Here is an 18642-nt window from a genome sequence, read left to right as displayed (position 1 = left end):
GTGGGCCTGCCTCCGTTTCTCTACCGCATGGTGCTTCCTCCCACCGAGGGCCTTTGCACCTGCTACTCCCTCCGCCTCCACCATCTTTCCTCCCCTCTTCACCCTCCCACCTCCTACTCATTTCCAAGATCTTGGCTTGAAATTTCCCTTCTTCAGCAGAGCCTCCTCTGACCTCCCAGAACTAGATCAGGAGCCTTCTAAACACACTCCCATTGCTCCCAAGCTTTGCCTTCTCTGCATTTATCACAGCTTGTTGTTGTATTTACGCTTCTATTTGATTAAAGTCGGTCTCCCCTCCTGATAGTGAACTTCACCGAGGAAGCAAGCACTCCTGCCTCGTTCATGTTTGAGCACCCAGCACATCACAGAGAACCTGGCACATAGCATGGCCCCAGTTTGAATGTATGAATGAGAGACAGAATGATTATTCTCATTTTGCAGGTGAAGGAAGAGACCCAGAGAAGGAAGTCACTTCTCAAGGTCACAGCGCATCCACAGAAGTGCTGGAGCTTGAACTCAGGAGTCCTGGCTCTCCTCACTTCTGTGCTGCCTACGAGGAGAGTTTTCTTGCCATTTCTGGGGAATATCATGCTGAGTCCTGGTACCCCCACCCAGGGAGGGTATCCGAGACAATCAGAGGCCCGGCTCTCAGTGGTAGCAGAACGCTCTTCTTGCTGCCACCCCTAAGACACTCACAGCCCGAGTCAGCATGACTCTAGCATGGGATGGCCTGGTCCCCCTCACTGTACAATCACACAGCATCCCTTGAGGCAGGTCCTTGAACACCCTGCAATTACTCCCACTCTCCCAGGAGCCAGGAGGGTAGGAAGGGGGATAATTAAGGAGGAGGGTGACAGGCCCTTCTTCATTACCAAAAATATCTCCCACTTCCTGCAGGCATCTCTGTGGTAGGTTTGATTGTGGCTTCTCTCGAATGATCACCAAGCTGTTCACCTCATCACTTAACCCTTGCAGCATTCTATGAAGTTCTGGCCAGAAGCAAGGCTTAGAAGATTCTGATACACGAGGATGTGAGCTCCGGGAGGGCAGAGAACTTGCCAGACCGGCTCACTGCTACATCTCCGGTTGTTAAGGGAGCACTGGGCACACAGGCAGTGCTCAACAGGTATTTGTTGAACGAATGAATGAATTAAGAGCTTTCCATGTGTCATGAACTTATCATATTTTGTAGGGACTGTTAATAGCCTATTCTACCTAGTTACCAGGCTAGGTAACCGAGGTTCAGTGTTAAGAGACTTGCCCAAGGTAAAAAAATTTAGTAAGCAGTGGAGCCAGGATTCAAGGCACCAAATGGGGAGATTAGGATTGGGAATTCAAGCAGGGAGATAAAGATGTTGATTATTCTAGTGATGTGAGTGAGAGAATAGTTTCAACACTAGGAAATGTGTTTATCAGGAAAGGGGGAGAGAAATACCATGCAACGAATTTCCAAACTAAGTGCACAGTCCAGATTCTCTTGGTGATCAGGGTCCACGAAGACATCATGCAGTGTGCTGAGACTCTGGGGGACTTCCCAGCACATAACCCAGCGTCCTGCAGCAGAAGCGCTAGGGATCAGTGCTGATGAAAGAGGAAGGTCCAGTCCTTGTAGGGACGTAAGTAGCAGGCAGATCCTGGGTCCCAGGAGGTGAGGTGGAAAGAGCCCTGGGGTGGGTGTCATAAAGCCGGTTTGCCCCTAATGCTCTACCTCTCTCTGGGCCTCACAGTTCCCATCTATACAGTGAGCGTTGTTACTTAATAGTCTAGGGTGACCTCTGGGACCCTTCCATCTCCAGTGCCTGTCTGACTGTACATATAAGTAGGTAGTTGTAAACTCAACAGCATCTTAGAAATGGTCACCTAGTCCAATCCAACAGAGAATTCCTGCTCCAGCATTCCCAGTAGAAGGTATGAGATTCTCTTGACTATATTTAGGCCAGTGGTTCTCCACGGAGAACAATTTTGCCCCTGCCCCCCCCAGGGCAGATGTCTGGGATATTTTTGGTTGTCACGACTGGAAGGGTAGAGGCCAGGTATGCGACTAAACCCTGCGCAATGCCTAGGACAGTCCCTACACCAAAGACTTCTCTGGCCCGAAGTGTCGACGGCGGGAAGGCTGAGAAACCCTGATCTAGGCAAAAGCACGCATTGCAGGGTGAGGGACCTTGCGGCCGGGCCACTGCGGCTAGCACAAGCGTGACAGGGAGACACACTCTGTGACTGCTTCCCAGGCCTTCTGCCTTGTGGGGAAATGTGGAGGAGGGGCCCGCCTGTGGCTACTCAAACATCTGGGCATGCCTAATCACCCAGCAAGCCAACTAACCAGCCAACAGTGACCACCTGGAGAGGGAGTACTTAGTGGGGTCAACGTCGGGAGCAAAAGGTCTCCCAGAGAAGGCCAAGGACTCCACTGCAAGCTGGAGGGGACCGGGATGGAGGGAGTGTGTTAAGTTGTGGGCGGGGTCAGGGGCACCTGAGGGGGTCATGAAGTCGGTAGTGACCCACCTGGGGCTAGAATGGCAGGATTTCCAAACGAGGGCATGGGAGACTGGAGTGTGCCAGGACGCAGGCAAACAAAGAGCAACAACGAGGACGCAGCAGGGCATGAGTTCGCTGTCTGCCCCTGCCCCCTGCCCTGCCTGACTTCTCACCTCATCTGCTCCCCAGTTACGGTCTCCCACGCCTGCCGTTTCCTTAGCCGCCTCAGAGCCTGGCAGATTCTGTCCCCTCAGGGGGCGTATCCCAGCCCGCCCATCCTTTGGGTCCCAGCTCCTGGCCCTTCCTCAGGAATCTTCCTCGACATTCACCCCACACATTAAGTGCTCTCAGAGTCCCATACCTGCCCCCTTCATGAAGCTTATCACTATGGATGGTTATCTGTGGGATTCCTGACTGTGGGCCCCCCCCACCCCGTGTGGGGCTGGGGCTGGAACTCACTAAGGACCCTGGGGCAGAGCCCGCACAAGGTAGCGTCTCAAGAAATGGTTGTTGAGTGGACGGAGAGGCAATTGCACTCGGGCTCTGACAGCTGAATGTTGGGTTTATTCAAGGCTGGAAATAGAAAGGCAGTCTGAGACCTCAGTGAGAGGGTCCTGAACGCTAGGCTGAAATGCCGGTACCTACAGTGGTGGGCAGCCAGGGGCCCTGAAGACAGGGATCCGCCGAGAACACTACAATATCCTGGGAGGATGGACTGCGCCGAGGTTGGAGCCTAGAACAGAGCCTGGGGACTGAGTGGGAGACGGGCAAGAAGCCTGGGGCCAGAGGGCTGGGCCCTGGGAGGTGGCAGAGGGAGACCAGTCCCTCTTTGCTTCTTGGAGACTGCTGGTTCCCTTCCATTTCTTTTCGTGTACCCCAAGAGTCTGAGGGGAGACCCGAGCAGCAGCCCGTGGTGGCGCTCTGAGTTGTGGGGGGCGGGAGAGGGAGGTGGGGTAGGGGCTGTGATGCTGAGCACGTCCCGCAACACTCGCATCTTTGTGAGGTTCTCTGACCCCTTGGCCTGGTTCTGCTCCCGCTCCCGCGCCCAGGCGGAGCCAGGGGAGTCTGCTCAGAGCCCTGCCCTGGAGGCAGGCCAGCTGAGCAGCGGGTGGAGGCGCACAGGGACGGGAGGCAGATTACATGTCACTTCGTATTAGCCACACCGGCAACTTTCCCATACCACCCAGAGAGGGGCGAATTAATTGCAATTTTGAGGACAAGCCAAAAACAAAGATAACACTGAAATGAAGGAGACTGTATCTGCCTTTACAGACGCGGGTGGACAGCGATGCCTTCCAGAAGGTCAGGTTTGCTTACCTGTGAGGTACATCTCCTCTCCTTCCGTGAACATCTGGTGACAGCGGACGCACCGGGCACAGGTCGGGTGGTAGTGCTTCCCTCCTGCCTGTGGAAATAAAAAGAAGGAAGAGGAGGTCAGAGCTGGGGCTGCTGTGCACGGGGCAGGTTGGGCTTGAACATCTCCTAGGCACATTAGCGTTGCTGGTGACTTCATGACCCTAAGGTTGGTTGGGAGTCAACCTAGGGGAGTCCAGAACCATCTAAAAGCCCACCCAGGAAGCTTGGTGACTCCATACCATGGGTCCCCGAAGGCAGTTCAGGGGACTTCCCTGGACCCCTGCACTTCTATTTTGGCAGTGAAAGGACCCCTTGGAGGCCACTGGTCCCACCTCCTCATTTCTAGATGAGGAAACAATCTTGCTTTGAGGACACCCCAACATTTCCCCAAGAATGGGGCCCTTACCACTAGTGGTACCTGAGTGACTTTGAGTGGTACATGGACCTGGGATTTAATAACATGGGATCAATGAAGAAAAGGACCTCCTTTTCAGTCCTCTGCCAATTTTTCCATTTTAAAAAAATTTTATTCATTTGAATACACCCAACATGGGGCTTGAATTCACAACCCCGAGATAAAGAGTCATATGCTCTTCGGAGTCAGCCAGGTGCCCCAAATTCTTCTGGTTTTCTCAAGGAGAGAGTACCAGCTTGGTGCTACTCTGTCTTTAACATCTATCTGAAACTTACTAACCTACCTTTTTAAGAATGAGAATACGTTTGAGGCTTGGAGCCTCCACAAGCAGTAGAATCCAGTTAGAGCTATATCTGTGTGTATATACATATATGTATACATATATATATATATGGTGACTGGCAATATAGCAAGTGATCTTGGTTTTCTTGTTACATGTTTTTTTTTTTTATTTGTAAGTGAGTCAACTTAAAGACAAATGAAAGTATTAAGTAAGAATTCATATACAAGGTCCATAGACATGGCAAAACTTCTGAGAGTGGCACGTGAAGGACAGGTTTTTAGGGCTTGGTGGACAAAAATGGGCCCCACAAAGGCAGGACCTGCTAGAGAGTCTCTAACCCTGAGGCTCCGGGCCTGCGACAGCAGCACCCCAGTACGTCTGCCCCATCCCCCACTCACCCCAGTCTGGTTTTGGCGAGCCCCCTTGACTATTCCCACTTTCCTTTCCTACGACTACTTCAAATAGAAATGGAAATTATTTGCAGCTGCAAATTCTTCTATGGGGGAAGAGACAGGCTCAGAGAAGGTTATGCCTCTAGGTGTCACTGGAAACCAGGAGCAATAGCAGCTGGACCCGGGAGGGCAGGTCACCCGGGAGGACAGGTCATCCATGTAGCACTCACTTCCACGCTGACCGTTCTGACACCACAGTCCCAGCCCAGAGGACTTGGTATGCAGGGGTCCTTCAGTGGTGGTTCCAGACTCTCCATATGGAGGAACTCAGCTCGGCGATGGGGCTGGAAGGTGGGGCTTGTTTTGAAGGTACATCTGACCCTTGAACAACATGGGTTTGAACTGCGTTGGTCCACTTACAGGTGAGTATTTTTTTCAACAAATAGAGCACTGTAAATGTGTTTTCTTTACCTTATGATTTTCTTAATAGCATTTTCTTCTCCCTAGCTTACTTTATTGTAAGAATACTGTTATAGAATACATACATCACACAAATATGTGTTAATCGATGTTTATGTTATGGGTAAGGCTTCCAGTCAACAGTAGGGTATTAGTAGTTAAGTTTTTGGGGAGTCAAAATGATACGTGGATTTTCAACTGTGTGGGGGTCAGTGCCCTGAACCCCACATTGTTTAAGAGTCAAGTGTATATTTTGCATGTTAGGGCAAGGTGAATTTGGGGGGATATGCCTGAGGAAAATTGATGGATATTGGGGGATTGTTAAAGGCCGCTTCCCAAGCCATCACTTGGTGGGATGCTAATGGGTTCCTTCCAATTCAAAAATTATAACTGAATAATGCTGAAGGCTTATTTCTGAATCTTTTTTGGGCATGGTGGATGGGTAGGCATGGGCTTGCCTATTCTGGAGATACTTGATTTATTCTAAGAACTTAGCAAGAATGAAGAAAGGGCAGATTTTTCAAAAAATAACAAAAAATCTCCAGTGTTCCTTATTTCTGTCTGCTTTGTGTGGCTCCCACCAATGATAAAATGCCCTTTTCATCATCAAAGCAAACTGTGTTCAAACTTTGGAAGGAGCCTGCTATTTTCCCAAGCTGAGATGTCGTGGGACTGTCTCTCTCCTACCATGACAGGGATAATCGGTTTAATTAGTAGCCTCTTCCTACTTTGTGTCTCTTTATCATTTCAATTATAGACCTGTTTTCCAGGGAGGCAACAGCGCCTCAGCAAAACCGAAGCTTGGCATCTTCCGAAATGTCACGCCCCATCACCCCACCCGGGCCGAGAGACGCCACGCACCATCTTAGCGACAACTTGGAAGCAACTTGAGGAAGGGAGGCTGCCAGAGAAGCCGGCACCCAGCATAGTCAGCGAGGTAAGATGGGACACTCTGTTAAGAAACCGAAATCAAGAAAACAGTGCAGGAAAACGGGGCATATCGGGGAGGGCTGAGAACCAGAGTGAGGTCAGGAGAGGTGGTACTGGACAGTGTTGTTCTCCTTGGAGAGGACACAGACTAGGAAGAAAGAAGTGTGACTGTCATTCAGCATGTTGAGCTCTGTCACTGAGGAAGTACTTGCGGGGTGGCCTAGGGAGGGAATGGGAAAGGGGAAATGGAATTTAATTACGTACCTATTGTGTCCCTGCAAATGTCCTGGGCCCTGTAGTGGGCAAGTGTTATTTTTGCCTGGCCAACATCCTTCCCCCTTCTTCCAGAAACAGCACCAGGCCTTACCTGGGTGGGACTACCCATTCTCCACATCAGTCCGTCTGGTTAAGTAGGGCTGACCCCACCAATAAGTATATTCCAACTCTATGGTCATAGTTATTGGTTTGGAGACGGGTCTGAGATTGTCCAGTGAGAGCCAGTCCTGGGCTGAGCTATGAGAAAAGAGAAGCTCCCCTTCCCCTGGGGGATGCTGTCTGATAGGATGTAAGCCTGGAGCGACTGGTGTCCAACTCTCCCATCATGAAGGAGAGCCTTCCTGAGAATAAAGCCAACACAGGACAAACTGGAGCCAGGATGGCAGGATACTCCAAATGCATTCATTTGAGCACTGGATCCAGCTGCGCCTGAAGCAAGACCTCCCTCTGGGCTTTTTATTATGGGAGCTGATAAATTTCCTTTTTGGCCTGAGCCATTTGAATATAATTTCTGCACTTGCAACCAAAAAAGTCCTTACTACCTGTAAAGACACTCCTGTATGTGTCCTTTACTCTCACATGACTACCCTACTCATAAGACGTCTGACACTAGATGTGTGCGTGTGTGTGGTGGGGGGGGTTGTTCCATAGCAAGCAATTTTCTGAGACACCAGCGGGGTGCCCTACCACTTAACTCAGTTCTGACACTATTTACCTGGAAAGAGCGTCAGACCCCACAGGTTAAGGGCTCAGGCTCACAAGGCTGCCCCTCCCCCACTTCAGATGCCAATCCCAAGTCCCAGGTTGTAACCTGTGCTTCTGGCTGACTGGCTATAAATTGGGGTTCCCATGACCCCCAGGCTGGGTTCGATAATTTGCTAGAATAGCTCACAGAACTCGGTGAAACACTTACATTTACTTAGGATAAAGGATAGAGATGAATATCCAGCTGGAGGAGATTTGTAGGACAAGGTGTGTGGGAAGAGGCTCGGAGCTTCCATGCCTTCTCCCCACACACCACTCTCCCAGAACCTCCACGTGTTCAGCATCCTGGAAGCTCTCCAGACCCCATCCTTCGGGGACTGTTATGGAGGCTTCATCACATAGGTATGATCCACCATTACCTCAGTCTCCAGCCCCTGTCTCTCCCACTCTTGGCAGATGGGAGGTGGGGCTGAAAGTTCCAAGCTTCCAATCATGGCTTGGTCTTCCTGGTGATCAGCCCCCAACCTGAAGCTCTCCAGGAGCCCACCTAGAGTCCCCTCATTAGAACAAAAGATACTCCGATCACCCAGGAAATTCCAGGAAATTTAGGAACTCTGCGTCAGGAAGCCGAGTCAAAGACAAATATTAGAACAAAAGATGCTCCTAGTGCTCTTAACACTTAGGACATTGCAAAGGTTTTAGGAGCCCTGTGCTAGGAACTGGGGGCAGAGACCAATAAATATATTTATTTTCTATTATTTTACACTAACATATCCATCAGAAGTTGAATAATAGAATTCGCCATGATAGATAAAGACTCCAAGTCTTGGAGAAAGTGACTTGCTTCAGGTTTCATGGCTAGAAGTGGTAAAATTGGAATCCAAGTCTGTTCTACTCCAACCATGTAGGTCATCACCTCATGTGACCTCAAAGACACCCCCCCGCCCCCCCTCCCCGAGTGGCTGAGAGCTGTGGGCACGTGTATGGGATATAGGAGTCTGGAGTTCTAGATTTTAGCTCCCGCTTTACCAGAAACACTGTGTATGACCTTGGAATAACATCACACGTCTTGGGGCTCACTTTTCTCATCTGTAAAATGAGGAGGGTTAACTAGTTAATAGCTAAAAGTCTCTTCCAGCGCTAAGAAAAAAAAAAAATCAATAAGTCCACGATGCTAATGGAGTCTTGTACAAATGGAATCAATAGAAACCTGGTTACAACAGCAGCCCGAACGGAGGCTCCCATGATGCTAAAACACAGTAACACAAGGGAGAAGACAGCCACCGCAGACACAGTTTCAAAGCAGCTTGGAACTGCTGGGATGAATTCCCATCTGCAGCCCTGCGTGTGATCCAAATTTCCTCCTTTTCCAAAGAAAAGTCTGCTTTGGGGCGCCTGGGTGGCTCAGTCCATTCGGTGTCTGCCTTGGGCTCGGGTCATGATCCCAGAGTCCCAGGATCAAGTCCCATCAAGTCCCACCTCAGGCCCCCTGATCAGTGGGGACTCTGCTTCTCCCTCTGCCCATACCCTCGCTCATGCTCTCTCTCTCTCAAATAAATAAATAAATAAATAAATAAATAAAATCTTTTTTAAAAAAGTCTGCTTTTATGATCTCTCATCCCATGGACCCTTTACCCCACTAGGATGCAGATGCCTATAACCCCTATAATCCTGCAGAGCTGAAACTGTCCTGAAGGTTACCTTCCCTCCCCCGTCACCAGCCTTTCCTCAGCCCACATAGTCCTCAACTGCTCTACAGAATCTGACCAAAGCGGGCGGACCTCGTTTTCCTTTCTGAAGCGCTGTCCTCTTGTGGCCTGGCCCCCATTCTCCCCTCACAGCTCTTCCTCTTTCTCTGACAACTCCTCAGTATTCCCGAGCCCATAAGTAGTTATTCCCCAAGGCTGCCTTCAGCCCACTCTTCCCTCCCTCCCCCTCCCTCTCTTCCTCTCTCTCTCTTCCTCTGTTCCCCCCCACCCCCAATCCCGGTGACTGCCCTGGTGCTGACTCTTATGCAAATCCTAGCCTTTCTGAGATTATTCCTTCCACGCCTGAGCTGTGTTCCTGAGCTCTGCTCCACATTTCTGACTGCCTTCCTGAAACCTTCCCAGAATTTCAATCACAACCTGTCCCGAATGGAACTCACTGTGTTTCTGCCCAGATCAGCTTCTTTCCCTGCCACCCCCAGTTCCACAGAGAACAGCACCAGACTTCCTCTCATCCAGGCTTGATGCTTTGGTACAACTTCTGGCCTCTTTTCCTTCAATCCTCATGTCTACCCGTGGCCCCACTGCAAAGCTATGGGAATTCCACTCCCATCATGCGGGAGGCAGGTGGGTGCTCTGGCTGCTGCTACTATAGATCTTGAGTCCTGCCCACGGTGTCATGGCCTCCTCGCTTGTCTCCCACTTCCAGTATCTTTCCTCCGAATGTAACCCGTGTCCATCACGTCATCCATCTCTAAGGAGCAACTCTAAGGGGATCGCTCATGCTCAGTCTTTCCACAATGCCTGTTGCCCAGTGAATCCCATACAAACTCCTCACCCTGGAATGGGGGCCCTGGGAAACTGGGGCCAACACCCTAGCTGCGCTCCTGTGTCTTGCCTTCTCCTCCACACCTCACCCCTACTGCTCCCTGGAAAGCTTTAATGGTTTATCAGCTCTGTGCCTTTATCTTATTCTCTCTGACTCCCTACAATCTTACCACGTTGCTCCTCAGTTTAAAACTCTCCAATACCTTTCCATTGCACTTACTACAAAATCCAAACTCCTAAACGGCTACAAAGCTCTATGTGGTATGCGCTGTGTGATAGACCATCCTCCCCGAACCCCAGTTTACATAATTCAGCCACACTGGCTTTTTTTCTCTGTTCCCTGAATGGGTCAAGCTCTCTTCTTCCTCTAGGGCATCAGAACACAGCCTCCTTCTCATCCTCGGGGCTCAGCTTCAGTACATCTCCTGGGCTCCTCCTTCCCTGGTTACAACACTCTCTCCTGCTGGGCCCACATGTGGCTGCAGAATCCTTCTCAACACAGGGCTGACTGCAGGTGACCACCACCAACTGGACAGCTTTGACACAATTAATGATTTTGCTCGCAAGAGCTGCCCCAGTCTGCCGTCCCCCAGCCACTGTCAGAAGGGAAAACTGAGGCCTAGGGAGGCAAAGACACTCACCCCAAATGTGAGCATGAGTTAGCAGTTGAGTCAATATCTGAACCCAATTGTTCCTGGTCTTAGGCTATTGTCTGTCCTCTGCACCAGACTCTTTCCTGTTTTTAATTCCTCAAGGTGGGTGGTCCCAAAGCATAGGAAGACAGCTTTCTGGGCCCACAGGGTGTGGGAAGGAAGGCCAGCAAAGGCGACACACAGGGAGCTGGGGCAGGGGCTCAGAAAGGGTGCCGCGGGTTGCTTGTTACTGGCAGAGCTAGCTGTGCATCGGAGGCAGGGGAGAGCTGTTGCCATGGCGATGGACCAGCCAAAGCAGGGCGCAGGGAGCAAGCTGCTAGACAAGCTGGTTCTTAAATCAGCACATTACCGAATGCTTAAAAAATTAAAAATGGCTTCCATCCTTTAGCAAGGTTGGGAAGAAAACCATAATTGTCCCTCCCCAGTAATCTATCTGGGTCTGAGTCCAGAGAAGCCACTGATATTCCCAGCACAGCATTTTTGGAGCCAGGAATAATTTTTTTTTTTTTAAGATTTTATTTATTTATTTATTAGAGAGCGAGCGAGAGAGAAACAGCATGAGATAGGAGAGGGTCAGAGGGAGAAGCAGGCTCCCCGCTGAGCCGGGAGCCCGATGTGGGACTCGATCCCAGGACCCTGGGATCATGACCTGAGCCGAAGGCAGTCGCTTAACCAACTGAGCCACCCAGGCGCCCGAGCCAGGAATTATTTTGTCCAGCTTCTCATTTTAGGGGTGTCCGAAGACGCAAAGTTATCCGCTCAAGTCATGTAGCAAGCTAAGCTGAGGTCAAGGCAGCAGGGGAGGGGGGGTGCTATGGACGAGGGGTCCTCAGTGACGCCCTTTTGGAGTCACAGGCCACCCTGTGCAAACATCTTCACAGTTACTTGGACCCACTCACCTCCAAGACCCTGCCGCTGATGTATCGGTCACAAGTCTCGCATTTAATGCCAAACTGGGAGTGGTAGTCGGACTCGCAGTACGGAATGCCATCCCTGCAAGAGGAAATCCACACAGGGAGAGGAAGTTGGGGGGGGTGGTCCATGGGGGGTGTCACATGTGAGGTCCTGGACCCGCAGCCAGTGGTGACTGGACCAAGATTAGAAACACTTGGGGAGTTTGTTAAAAATGCAAACTCCCCAGACACCCCTCAGATCTATGGAATCAGAGATCCCCTGGGAGGGGGGCCCAGGAATCTGCCTCTTGGCAAACTCCCCAAGCGCACCTGGGAGCCACCGGTCTGGGCTGCTGGCCATGGATATCCCTTTTCTGTTCCCCTTTCTATTTTTCCCCCACAAGTTCTCCAGACCCACTTTCTTCTCTTTATCCCAAAGGGTTCTTGTAAAAATGTATGAAGTTTTATTTTATTTAGAATGGGTAGTATTTGCATTTGGCACATTACAAAGGCATAAAGGGAAAAGTCTTCTCCTTCCTCCCAGCCCCATCCAGGAAGTCATCAATGGGGTCAATTTTTGTGCAGAGCCTTCAGGGCTCCTCATCTGATAAAAGATTTTACCTGTAGTGAGGGAATCATCTGACTGTGCTCTCGGGTCAGGCGATAAGTGGAACCTACCCTAACCACTTCCGATGTGTTTCATTTTCGCCCGGTGCTTCCAACTTATCAGGCAGTAATAAGATTATTGTAAATTATTCTTACACTACTTTCTGCTACTGATAGCCACTGATGCTGATTTCTCGGTGTGTGGCAGGCTCTCTGATGGCGTTTCACATAGATGATTTCACTGAATCCTTACGGCAGCCCTGTGAGGTCAGAACTATCAGTCTCCCCATCGTGTTGATGAGAAAACTCAACTCAGAGGACCTGAAGCTGGATTCAAACCCAGGCGGTCTGGGTCCTCCCCGAGGTGGTCCTGCGGCCGGAAGGACATGGCTGCCGTGTGCCCCGGGGCTCAGGCTCAGTGCCTGGCCTCTAGCGAGCACACTGCAAATGGCAGCCAGAGGAATCTCCATGATTGCGGAGAGGGGTCTTCAAGGAGGACATGGAGGTAGCTGGGGACGTCAGACAGCTCACCCCAGCTCTGGGCCCTGCCTGGCTCTAAGGACCAGATCTGACGACACGGCTCTGTGCTGCTAATGAGTCCATGAGGAGAGAGGGACACTTCCCCCATTTTTGGGTGCAACAGAACCAGCTGACGCAGAGAGGCCTGAAGGACAGGCATGCAGTTGTTCCATCTCCAAGTTGTTGCCATGCTGGGCTTGCTGGGAGCCCAGCCTGTGTGGCAGGGAGCGTGTGTTCTCTTGAGGGGGAGGGAGCAGTGATGACCAATGCCCAGTAAGGCCAGCGGTCAGACTGTTGTTGGAAGGCCCCCGAGACAAGCCTCCTCCCACCCCTGCCAACACTTCCACACTACGTGGGTGTGGGAGGGTGACTTTGCAGGGGGACAAAGTCATTTGTCAGGAGGTGGGTACAATGCGCCAACAACATTTGTGTATAAATGCCAACCCCACCTCGTTTGGACCCATGGATTGGGAGGCCTTGGGGAATTTGAAATCCCCATGATTCTAAAAAGAGGCAGATGGTCAAATTAGTATTGACTAGACACTTACTAGTATGATGTCTGAGCCTTTGCACCACCCTACGAGGTAGGTCTGCTCATCCCTGTTTTTATAAACGAGGACATAGACTCAGAGAAGTTAGTCCTTTGCCAAGGTCACGGAGGCCGGGCTTCTAACCCGGGCATCAATGCCAGAGGCAGTGCCTCTAAGTGCCCGCCACTCTGCCAGCAGCCAGATGAAGAGCCCAGAGCCAGGCTGCAGAGGCCTTAGGTGGAATGGGCAATGGGGGTTGGGCCTTCCTGAGAGGAGCTCTTTTGAGCAAACCCTACACCCCTGACTTAGGCTCACAGACTCAAGGACTCAGGCTGGTGACTCACTAAGGGCACTTCTTATTTGGCAGGCTCGGAGGGAAATGCCAAGCTCCTACTAACATGGCATTCAAAGCTCTCGGTGATGTGACCTCAGCTCACTTCTGCAGCCTTGGACCCTGCTTCACCCGCGCACACGTCTGAGCCCTGGCCAACAAGATGGATGTGTCAGGCACCAGCCTGCCCTTGCCCAGGCTGGGCCTTCTGCCTACAAACTTTCCTTCTTTGCATTTTCAAATCTTACCCTCATTTTCAAGGTCTGGCTCAAATAGCGCTATCTTCCGTGAAGCTCTCCCAGATTCCAGATTTCACTCCCTGCTAGTTAGAAGTGCTCCCTTCTTTCTCAGAATATTTGCAGACTGTCACTTGGACCTCTGACCCAGACAGTGCTGTCTGGTGGCATCCATGTCCCCTTTCTGCCCATAGCCTCGCCTGGTTTTCCTTCCCACTCACAGTAACTGTGGGTCACAGAGGGCTGCTCTCTGGCTCTAGGATTCACATCCTCCTGGCCAGTGATTGGTCAGGAATGGGAGTGTGACCCAAGCCAAAGCAGAGGTAGCCATGGGGCTCTTGCTGGGGTCCTTGGGAAAGAGGCCTCTGTCTCTCTGCCGGGCTTGCTACGCTGGTAGAATGAACCCCTGGAATTGCCGGTGATCATCTATGCTACCCTTTGGGGAGGGCTTGTTTGAGAATAAACCCAACACAGAGGAAGGGAGAGCTGAGAGAGAAGGGGAGGGGGAGAGAGAGAGAGAGAGACAGACTTCTGCAGTGCCAGTAACCTCCTTGAGCCCCTGGATTCAGCCGTGCTGGAAGTCAGTAGGCCTCTGGCCTTCCTATTTCTGAGTCAATAAACTCATTTTTGCTTAAGTGAGTTTGAACGGGGTTTTCTGTCGCTTGTGATCTAAAGGGTCTTAAAGAACAAAACTCTTGCGCTCCCTATCACATAACTCCTAGTGCCATAATTCTTTATGTATCTAGTTTATCTCCCTTATTAGACTATCACTCTCCTGACAGCAAACTCCATACATGCTACAGCTTTACGCGCTCACCACGTCCTAGCAGTGGGTCAGCATGCCGCCTCAGCAGTGTCTGGGTCATAAAACATCAACGCTGTGAGGGGCTGTGGCCATCACTTCTTTTACATACTTGAGTATGGGCATGTGGTCATTAGGGTCTAGTGGCAAGGCGGGGGGTTTGTCTGGTGAGGCTCTGTGCAGCCACTGGGGGTGGAGCCCTCTGCTGATGGCTTCGGGTGTCCGTTGTATCTTATCGCAACTCAATTCATTCAACAACTGTATTGTTGGCCAGGGGTTGGGCTCGCGCTGAAGGCTGCAGCGGGTCAAACAGAGGCCCCACCTCGGCGAGGACAGACATTAAATACCATCATGGAGCAAGTTACTCACTTCCTCAAGCCTCAGTTTTTACAGCTTTTAAAATGGGGATGGACGCCTTACAGGGGGAGTTGTGAGGTTTAATGCGATAACCCATACACAGCCATTAGTATATCCTTTGTACGTAATAAAAACTCGGTAAATGGTAGCTGGTATTATTATCATTATCAAAAAAGTTAACATGGATGAGTGTATGACTGCAAACGGTGTTAGCCTGTGTGAAGGGAACAAACAGGGCCCCGTGAGGGCTGGTGTTGGGGGAGCGGAGGTGGCCCGGGACGGTATGAGACCGCCTGGGGAGAGCAGGTCCCCTAATGTAGATTCCTGCATTCTACCTACATTAGGTGGAATGCAGGAATCTACAGCATTCTTGACTGCTTGACCAAGACCAGAGGGAGGGGAGGAGCGAACGCATCCAGGAGCAGGAAGAGCATCCCGGGCAGAGGAGGCAGCACGGAAGGGCCCAGGGGTTGGGGAGGTGCGGTCTGTGGCTGTGGGAGGGTGGAGGCTGGAGGCAAGTGGAAGGAGGTGGCCTGGGAGATTCAGGTGCGGGCCCCCTGGGGCAGGCCACTAGAATGCGGGGGTCCCGGAAGCCGGGCGGGGAGCGGGGAGACACCCACTTGCTGATGTACTCCCCGGTGAGAATGATACTGCGGGGGTCGGGGAAGCCGGGCGGGGATGGGGGAGACACCCACTTGCTGATGTACTCCCCGGTGAGAATGACACTGCAGGTCTGGCACTTGAAGCAGCTGACGTGCCATTGCTTGTCCAGCGCAAGGAGCGACTGGCCGTGCTTGATCTCCTCCTTGCACCCAGCGCAGTCTGCAAAGACAAGAGGATGCCACTGAGCAGAACATCCTGGGCCCCCTGACCACTGCTATCGTCTCAGTCTAAGTGAAGGAAACCCCTCCCTGAAAACCAGCTTTCCCACAGCAGCTCCCACCCTGGCACGGACACCTGCCCGGAGCTCTGCCAGGTGAAAGCAAAGCCCCCCGCCCCCCCTCCCCGGAGCTCTGGCTTCTGCACAGGAGGTCTTGGTGTGAGGGAGAAGGAAAGACATGGTGGGACTCCCCCAGAAAATTCCCTGTCATCCTGACCGATGTTTATCGCACGCAGACAGACCCTGCACCGATTCTCGCGGGCGCTCCAACAGCTAACTAAGCAGGCTACTGTCCGTGCCCTGGGGACTGCATCACCAGCAGCACCTCGGAGTCTGCAGGTGTGCAGCATCTCAGACCCGTCCAGACCTACTGAACTTCACCTAAATCCCCAAGCACAGCCAAGTCTGAGAAGCACTGCTACAGGGGAGGAGCTTAGGATCTAATTTTTCCTACCCTCGGGCTGTATGCTCCATGGCAAGGACCCTGTCTGGGTTTTGTGGTTAAATCTATTCTCTTGCCTTGTGCTGTGCTCAACACATAGTAGGAACTCAGATCATATTTGCTGGATGAGTATAAAGGAGTGGGCCTCATAGTACCGAGGAAAAGGACAGAGTTTACCGTGCCTGCCCCCTCCGCAACATGCTTATAATATGCCAAACATTTTCCTCCCCAAGGATTAGAGAATCTGGTAAGACCGTCCCAAACCAGAGGGATGTTCTCACTCCCCATCCTCATCACCCTGGAACGCGCACCAGGGCCACAGAACGTGGGGGCGGGGCATCTGCTTCTTGCTCAATCCGTGTCTGGGGAGGGGCAGGAAATGGAGCCAGCATCCAAGGTACTTGGGAGATGCTGGGAATTCAGGCCTACCCAACCGGATGGCCCACTCTGGAGGAGGAAAGGGTCATGGGACAAAGTTTACCAGAGGACAAGCCTCTCTATCGGCGCCACAAGACAGATGTATACTTTGGAGCAGTGGGGAGAAGAGAAACTGCATATCAAGTTGGGAGAGCCTGGCTGGAAGCCCTCATGTCCAGCTGGGAGCCAGGCCTGGGAGAGAAGATGATGCGTCCGCCTGTCGAGGAAGGGGGTGTGCCCAGCCAACTGTGGGGGGGGTCTGGGCCCTGATGAAGTGCTTGGACGAGGCAACTCCCACAGTTCCCGCCTCTTGGCTCCCTAGAGCCTTTCTAATATCCCTTAGCACAGGCTGGGGGATGGAGGGTAGCCGATTGCAAAATGCTTCAAGCCCCAGGCCTTCAGATGGGGGTTGGGAGAATAGTTTTGGGATTTCTTCTCCTTCCTCACTCCCGGAAAAATTCTAACCGTCTCCATCCCGGTAATCACAGGCTTTAGAATGTAATGTAATGCCTGAGACGTCAGGCACCCCCCTCTCCTTTTATAGAAGTGACTTGCCCATGCTCAGCATAGAAGAACCTGAGGGCTCAGGGGTCAAATACTGAACTTGTGTCTGTTGGTCTCCTTGATAGGGTTAAATAATTCCACAGGGGCTCAGAGTTCGCAGAGCACTTGGTCACAGTCCCACCTAATGCAGGAATCTACAGCATTCTTGACTGCTTGATTGCCTCCAGGGGTAGGAAGCTCACCCCCTTTTGAGGAAGCCCACTTTGCCTTTGGACAGGCATAATTGTCATGAGTGCCTTTTTAATTTTTTTTTTCATTTTCATTTTTAAAAATATGTATCACAAAAAGGTTTATTCTTTTTTGTTTTGTTTTGTAACTCCATTTTTAATTTCCTATCTGATTTTTTTTTTATTACAGTATAGTTGACACCCAATGTTATATCGGTCTCGGGCATACAACATAGTGATTCAACAACTCTATACCTTATGCTGTGCTCAGCACAAGTGTAGCTCCCATCTGTCCCCACACACCACTATTAGAGTATCATTGACGCTCAATGATATAGAGTATCATTGTCCCCACGCTGTGCCTTTCATCCCCGTGACCTACCCACTGCATAACTGGAAGCCTGTGCCTCCCACTCTCCTTCACCAACTTTTGTCCATCCCTCTTCCCCTTCAGATCTGGCAACCATCAGTTTGTTCTCTGTATTTATGGGTCTCTTTCTGCTTTTTTGGTTTGTTTGTTCATTTGTTTTGTTTTTGAGATTCTACATACAAGTGAAATCATACAGTATTTGTCTTTCTCTGTCTGACTTATTTCACTTAGCATTATACCCTCTAGGTCCATCCATGTTGTTGTTGCAAATGGCCATATTTCATTCTTTTTTGTGACTGGGTAATATTCCATGGTATATATATGCCACATCTTTATCCATTCATCAATCGATGGATACTTGGGTTACTTCCATATCTTGGCTATTGTAAACAATACTGCAATAAACATAGGGGTGCATATATCTTTTTAAATTAGTGTTTTTGTTTTCTTTGGGAAAATACCCAACAGTGCAATTGATGGATTATATGGTATTTCTACTTTTAATTTTTTGAGGAACCTTCATACTGTTTCCCACAGGGGCTGCACCAATCCACATCCTCACCAACACTTGTCATGACTGCCTTTTTTTTTTTTCTTGGAGAGGGAGAGAGCGTGTGTGAGTGGGGTAGGGAGGGGTAGAGGGAGAAGGAGAGAGAATCCCAAGCAAGCTCCATGATGGGTGTGGGATTTGATCTCACGACCCTGAGATCATGGCCTGAGCTGAAATTAAGAGTCAGACGCTTAACTGACAGAGCCATCCAGGCGCTCCATGACTGCCTTCTTTATATGGTGCTGAGACCTGACTCCTTGTGATGCCCCTTATTTTATGCAATAAGAATAACCTACCTCGGGCGCCTGGGTGGCTCAGTCGTTAAGCGTCTGCCTTCGGCTCAGGTCATGATCCCAGGGTCCTGGGATCGAGTCCCACATCGGGCTCCCTGCTCGGCAGGAAGCCTGCTTCTCCCTCTCCCACTCCCCCTGCTTGTGTTCCTGCTCTCGCTATCTCTCTCTCTGTCAAATAAATAAATAAAAATCTTAAAAAAAAAA

At 50.9% G+C, this 18642-nt stretch overlaps 1 protein-coding gene across 8 annotated transcripts in view; it reads right to left on the bottom strand.

Annotated features, from left to right (window-relative positions):
- The window catches only part of ABLIM3 (actin binding LIM protein family member 3), a 109249-nt gene that overhangs the window by 36441 nt on the left and 54166 nt on the right, over positions 1–18642 (bottom strand). For all 8 annotated transcript variants that reach the window (XR_014146937.1, XR_014146935.1, XR_014146934.1 and 5 more), the window contains 3 exons: positions 15451–15577; positions 11381–11474; positions 3796–3883 (listed from right to left, as the gene is read on the bottom strand). Coding sequence is in view for 1 of the 8 variants with exons in the window: in XM_081826148.1 (XP_081682274.1) it covers positions 3796–3883; positions 11381–11474; positions 15451–15577 (309 nt within the window). In the remaining 7 variants the exon portion in view is untranslated. The remainder of the gene's footprint in view (positions 1–3795; positions 3884–11380; positions 11475–15450; positions 15578–18642) is intronic.

The sequence above is a fragment of the Leptonychotes weddellii genome, chromosome 7 (genome assembly GCF_054177405.1).
Source record: "Leptonychotes weddellii isolate Sample4059 chromosome 7, ASM5417740v2, whole genome shotgun sequence".
Lineage (NCBI taxonomy): Eukaryota > Metazoa > Chordata > Mammalia > Carnivora > Phocidae > Leptonychotes > Leptonychotes weddellii.
The sequence above is the reverse complement of the archived record's forward strand: the minus strand, read 5'-3'. Positions and strand labels throughout refer to the sequence as shown.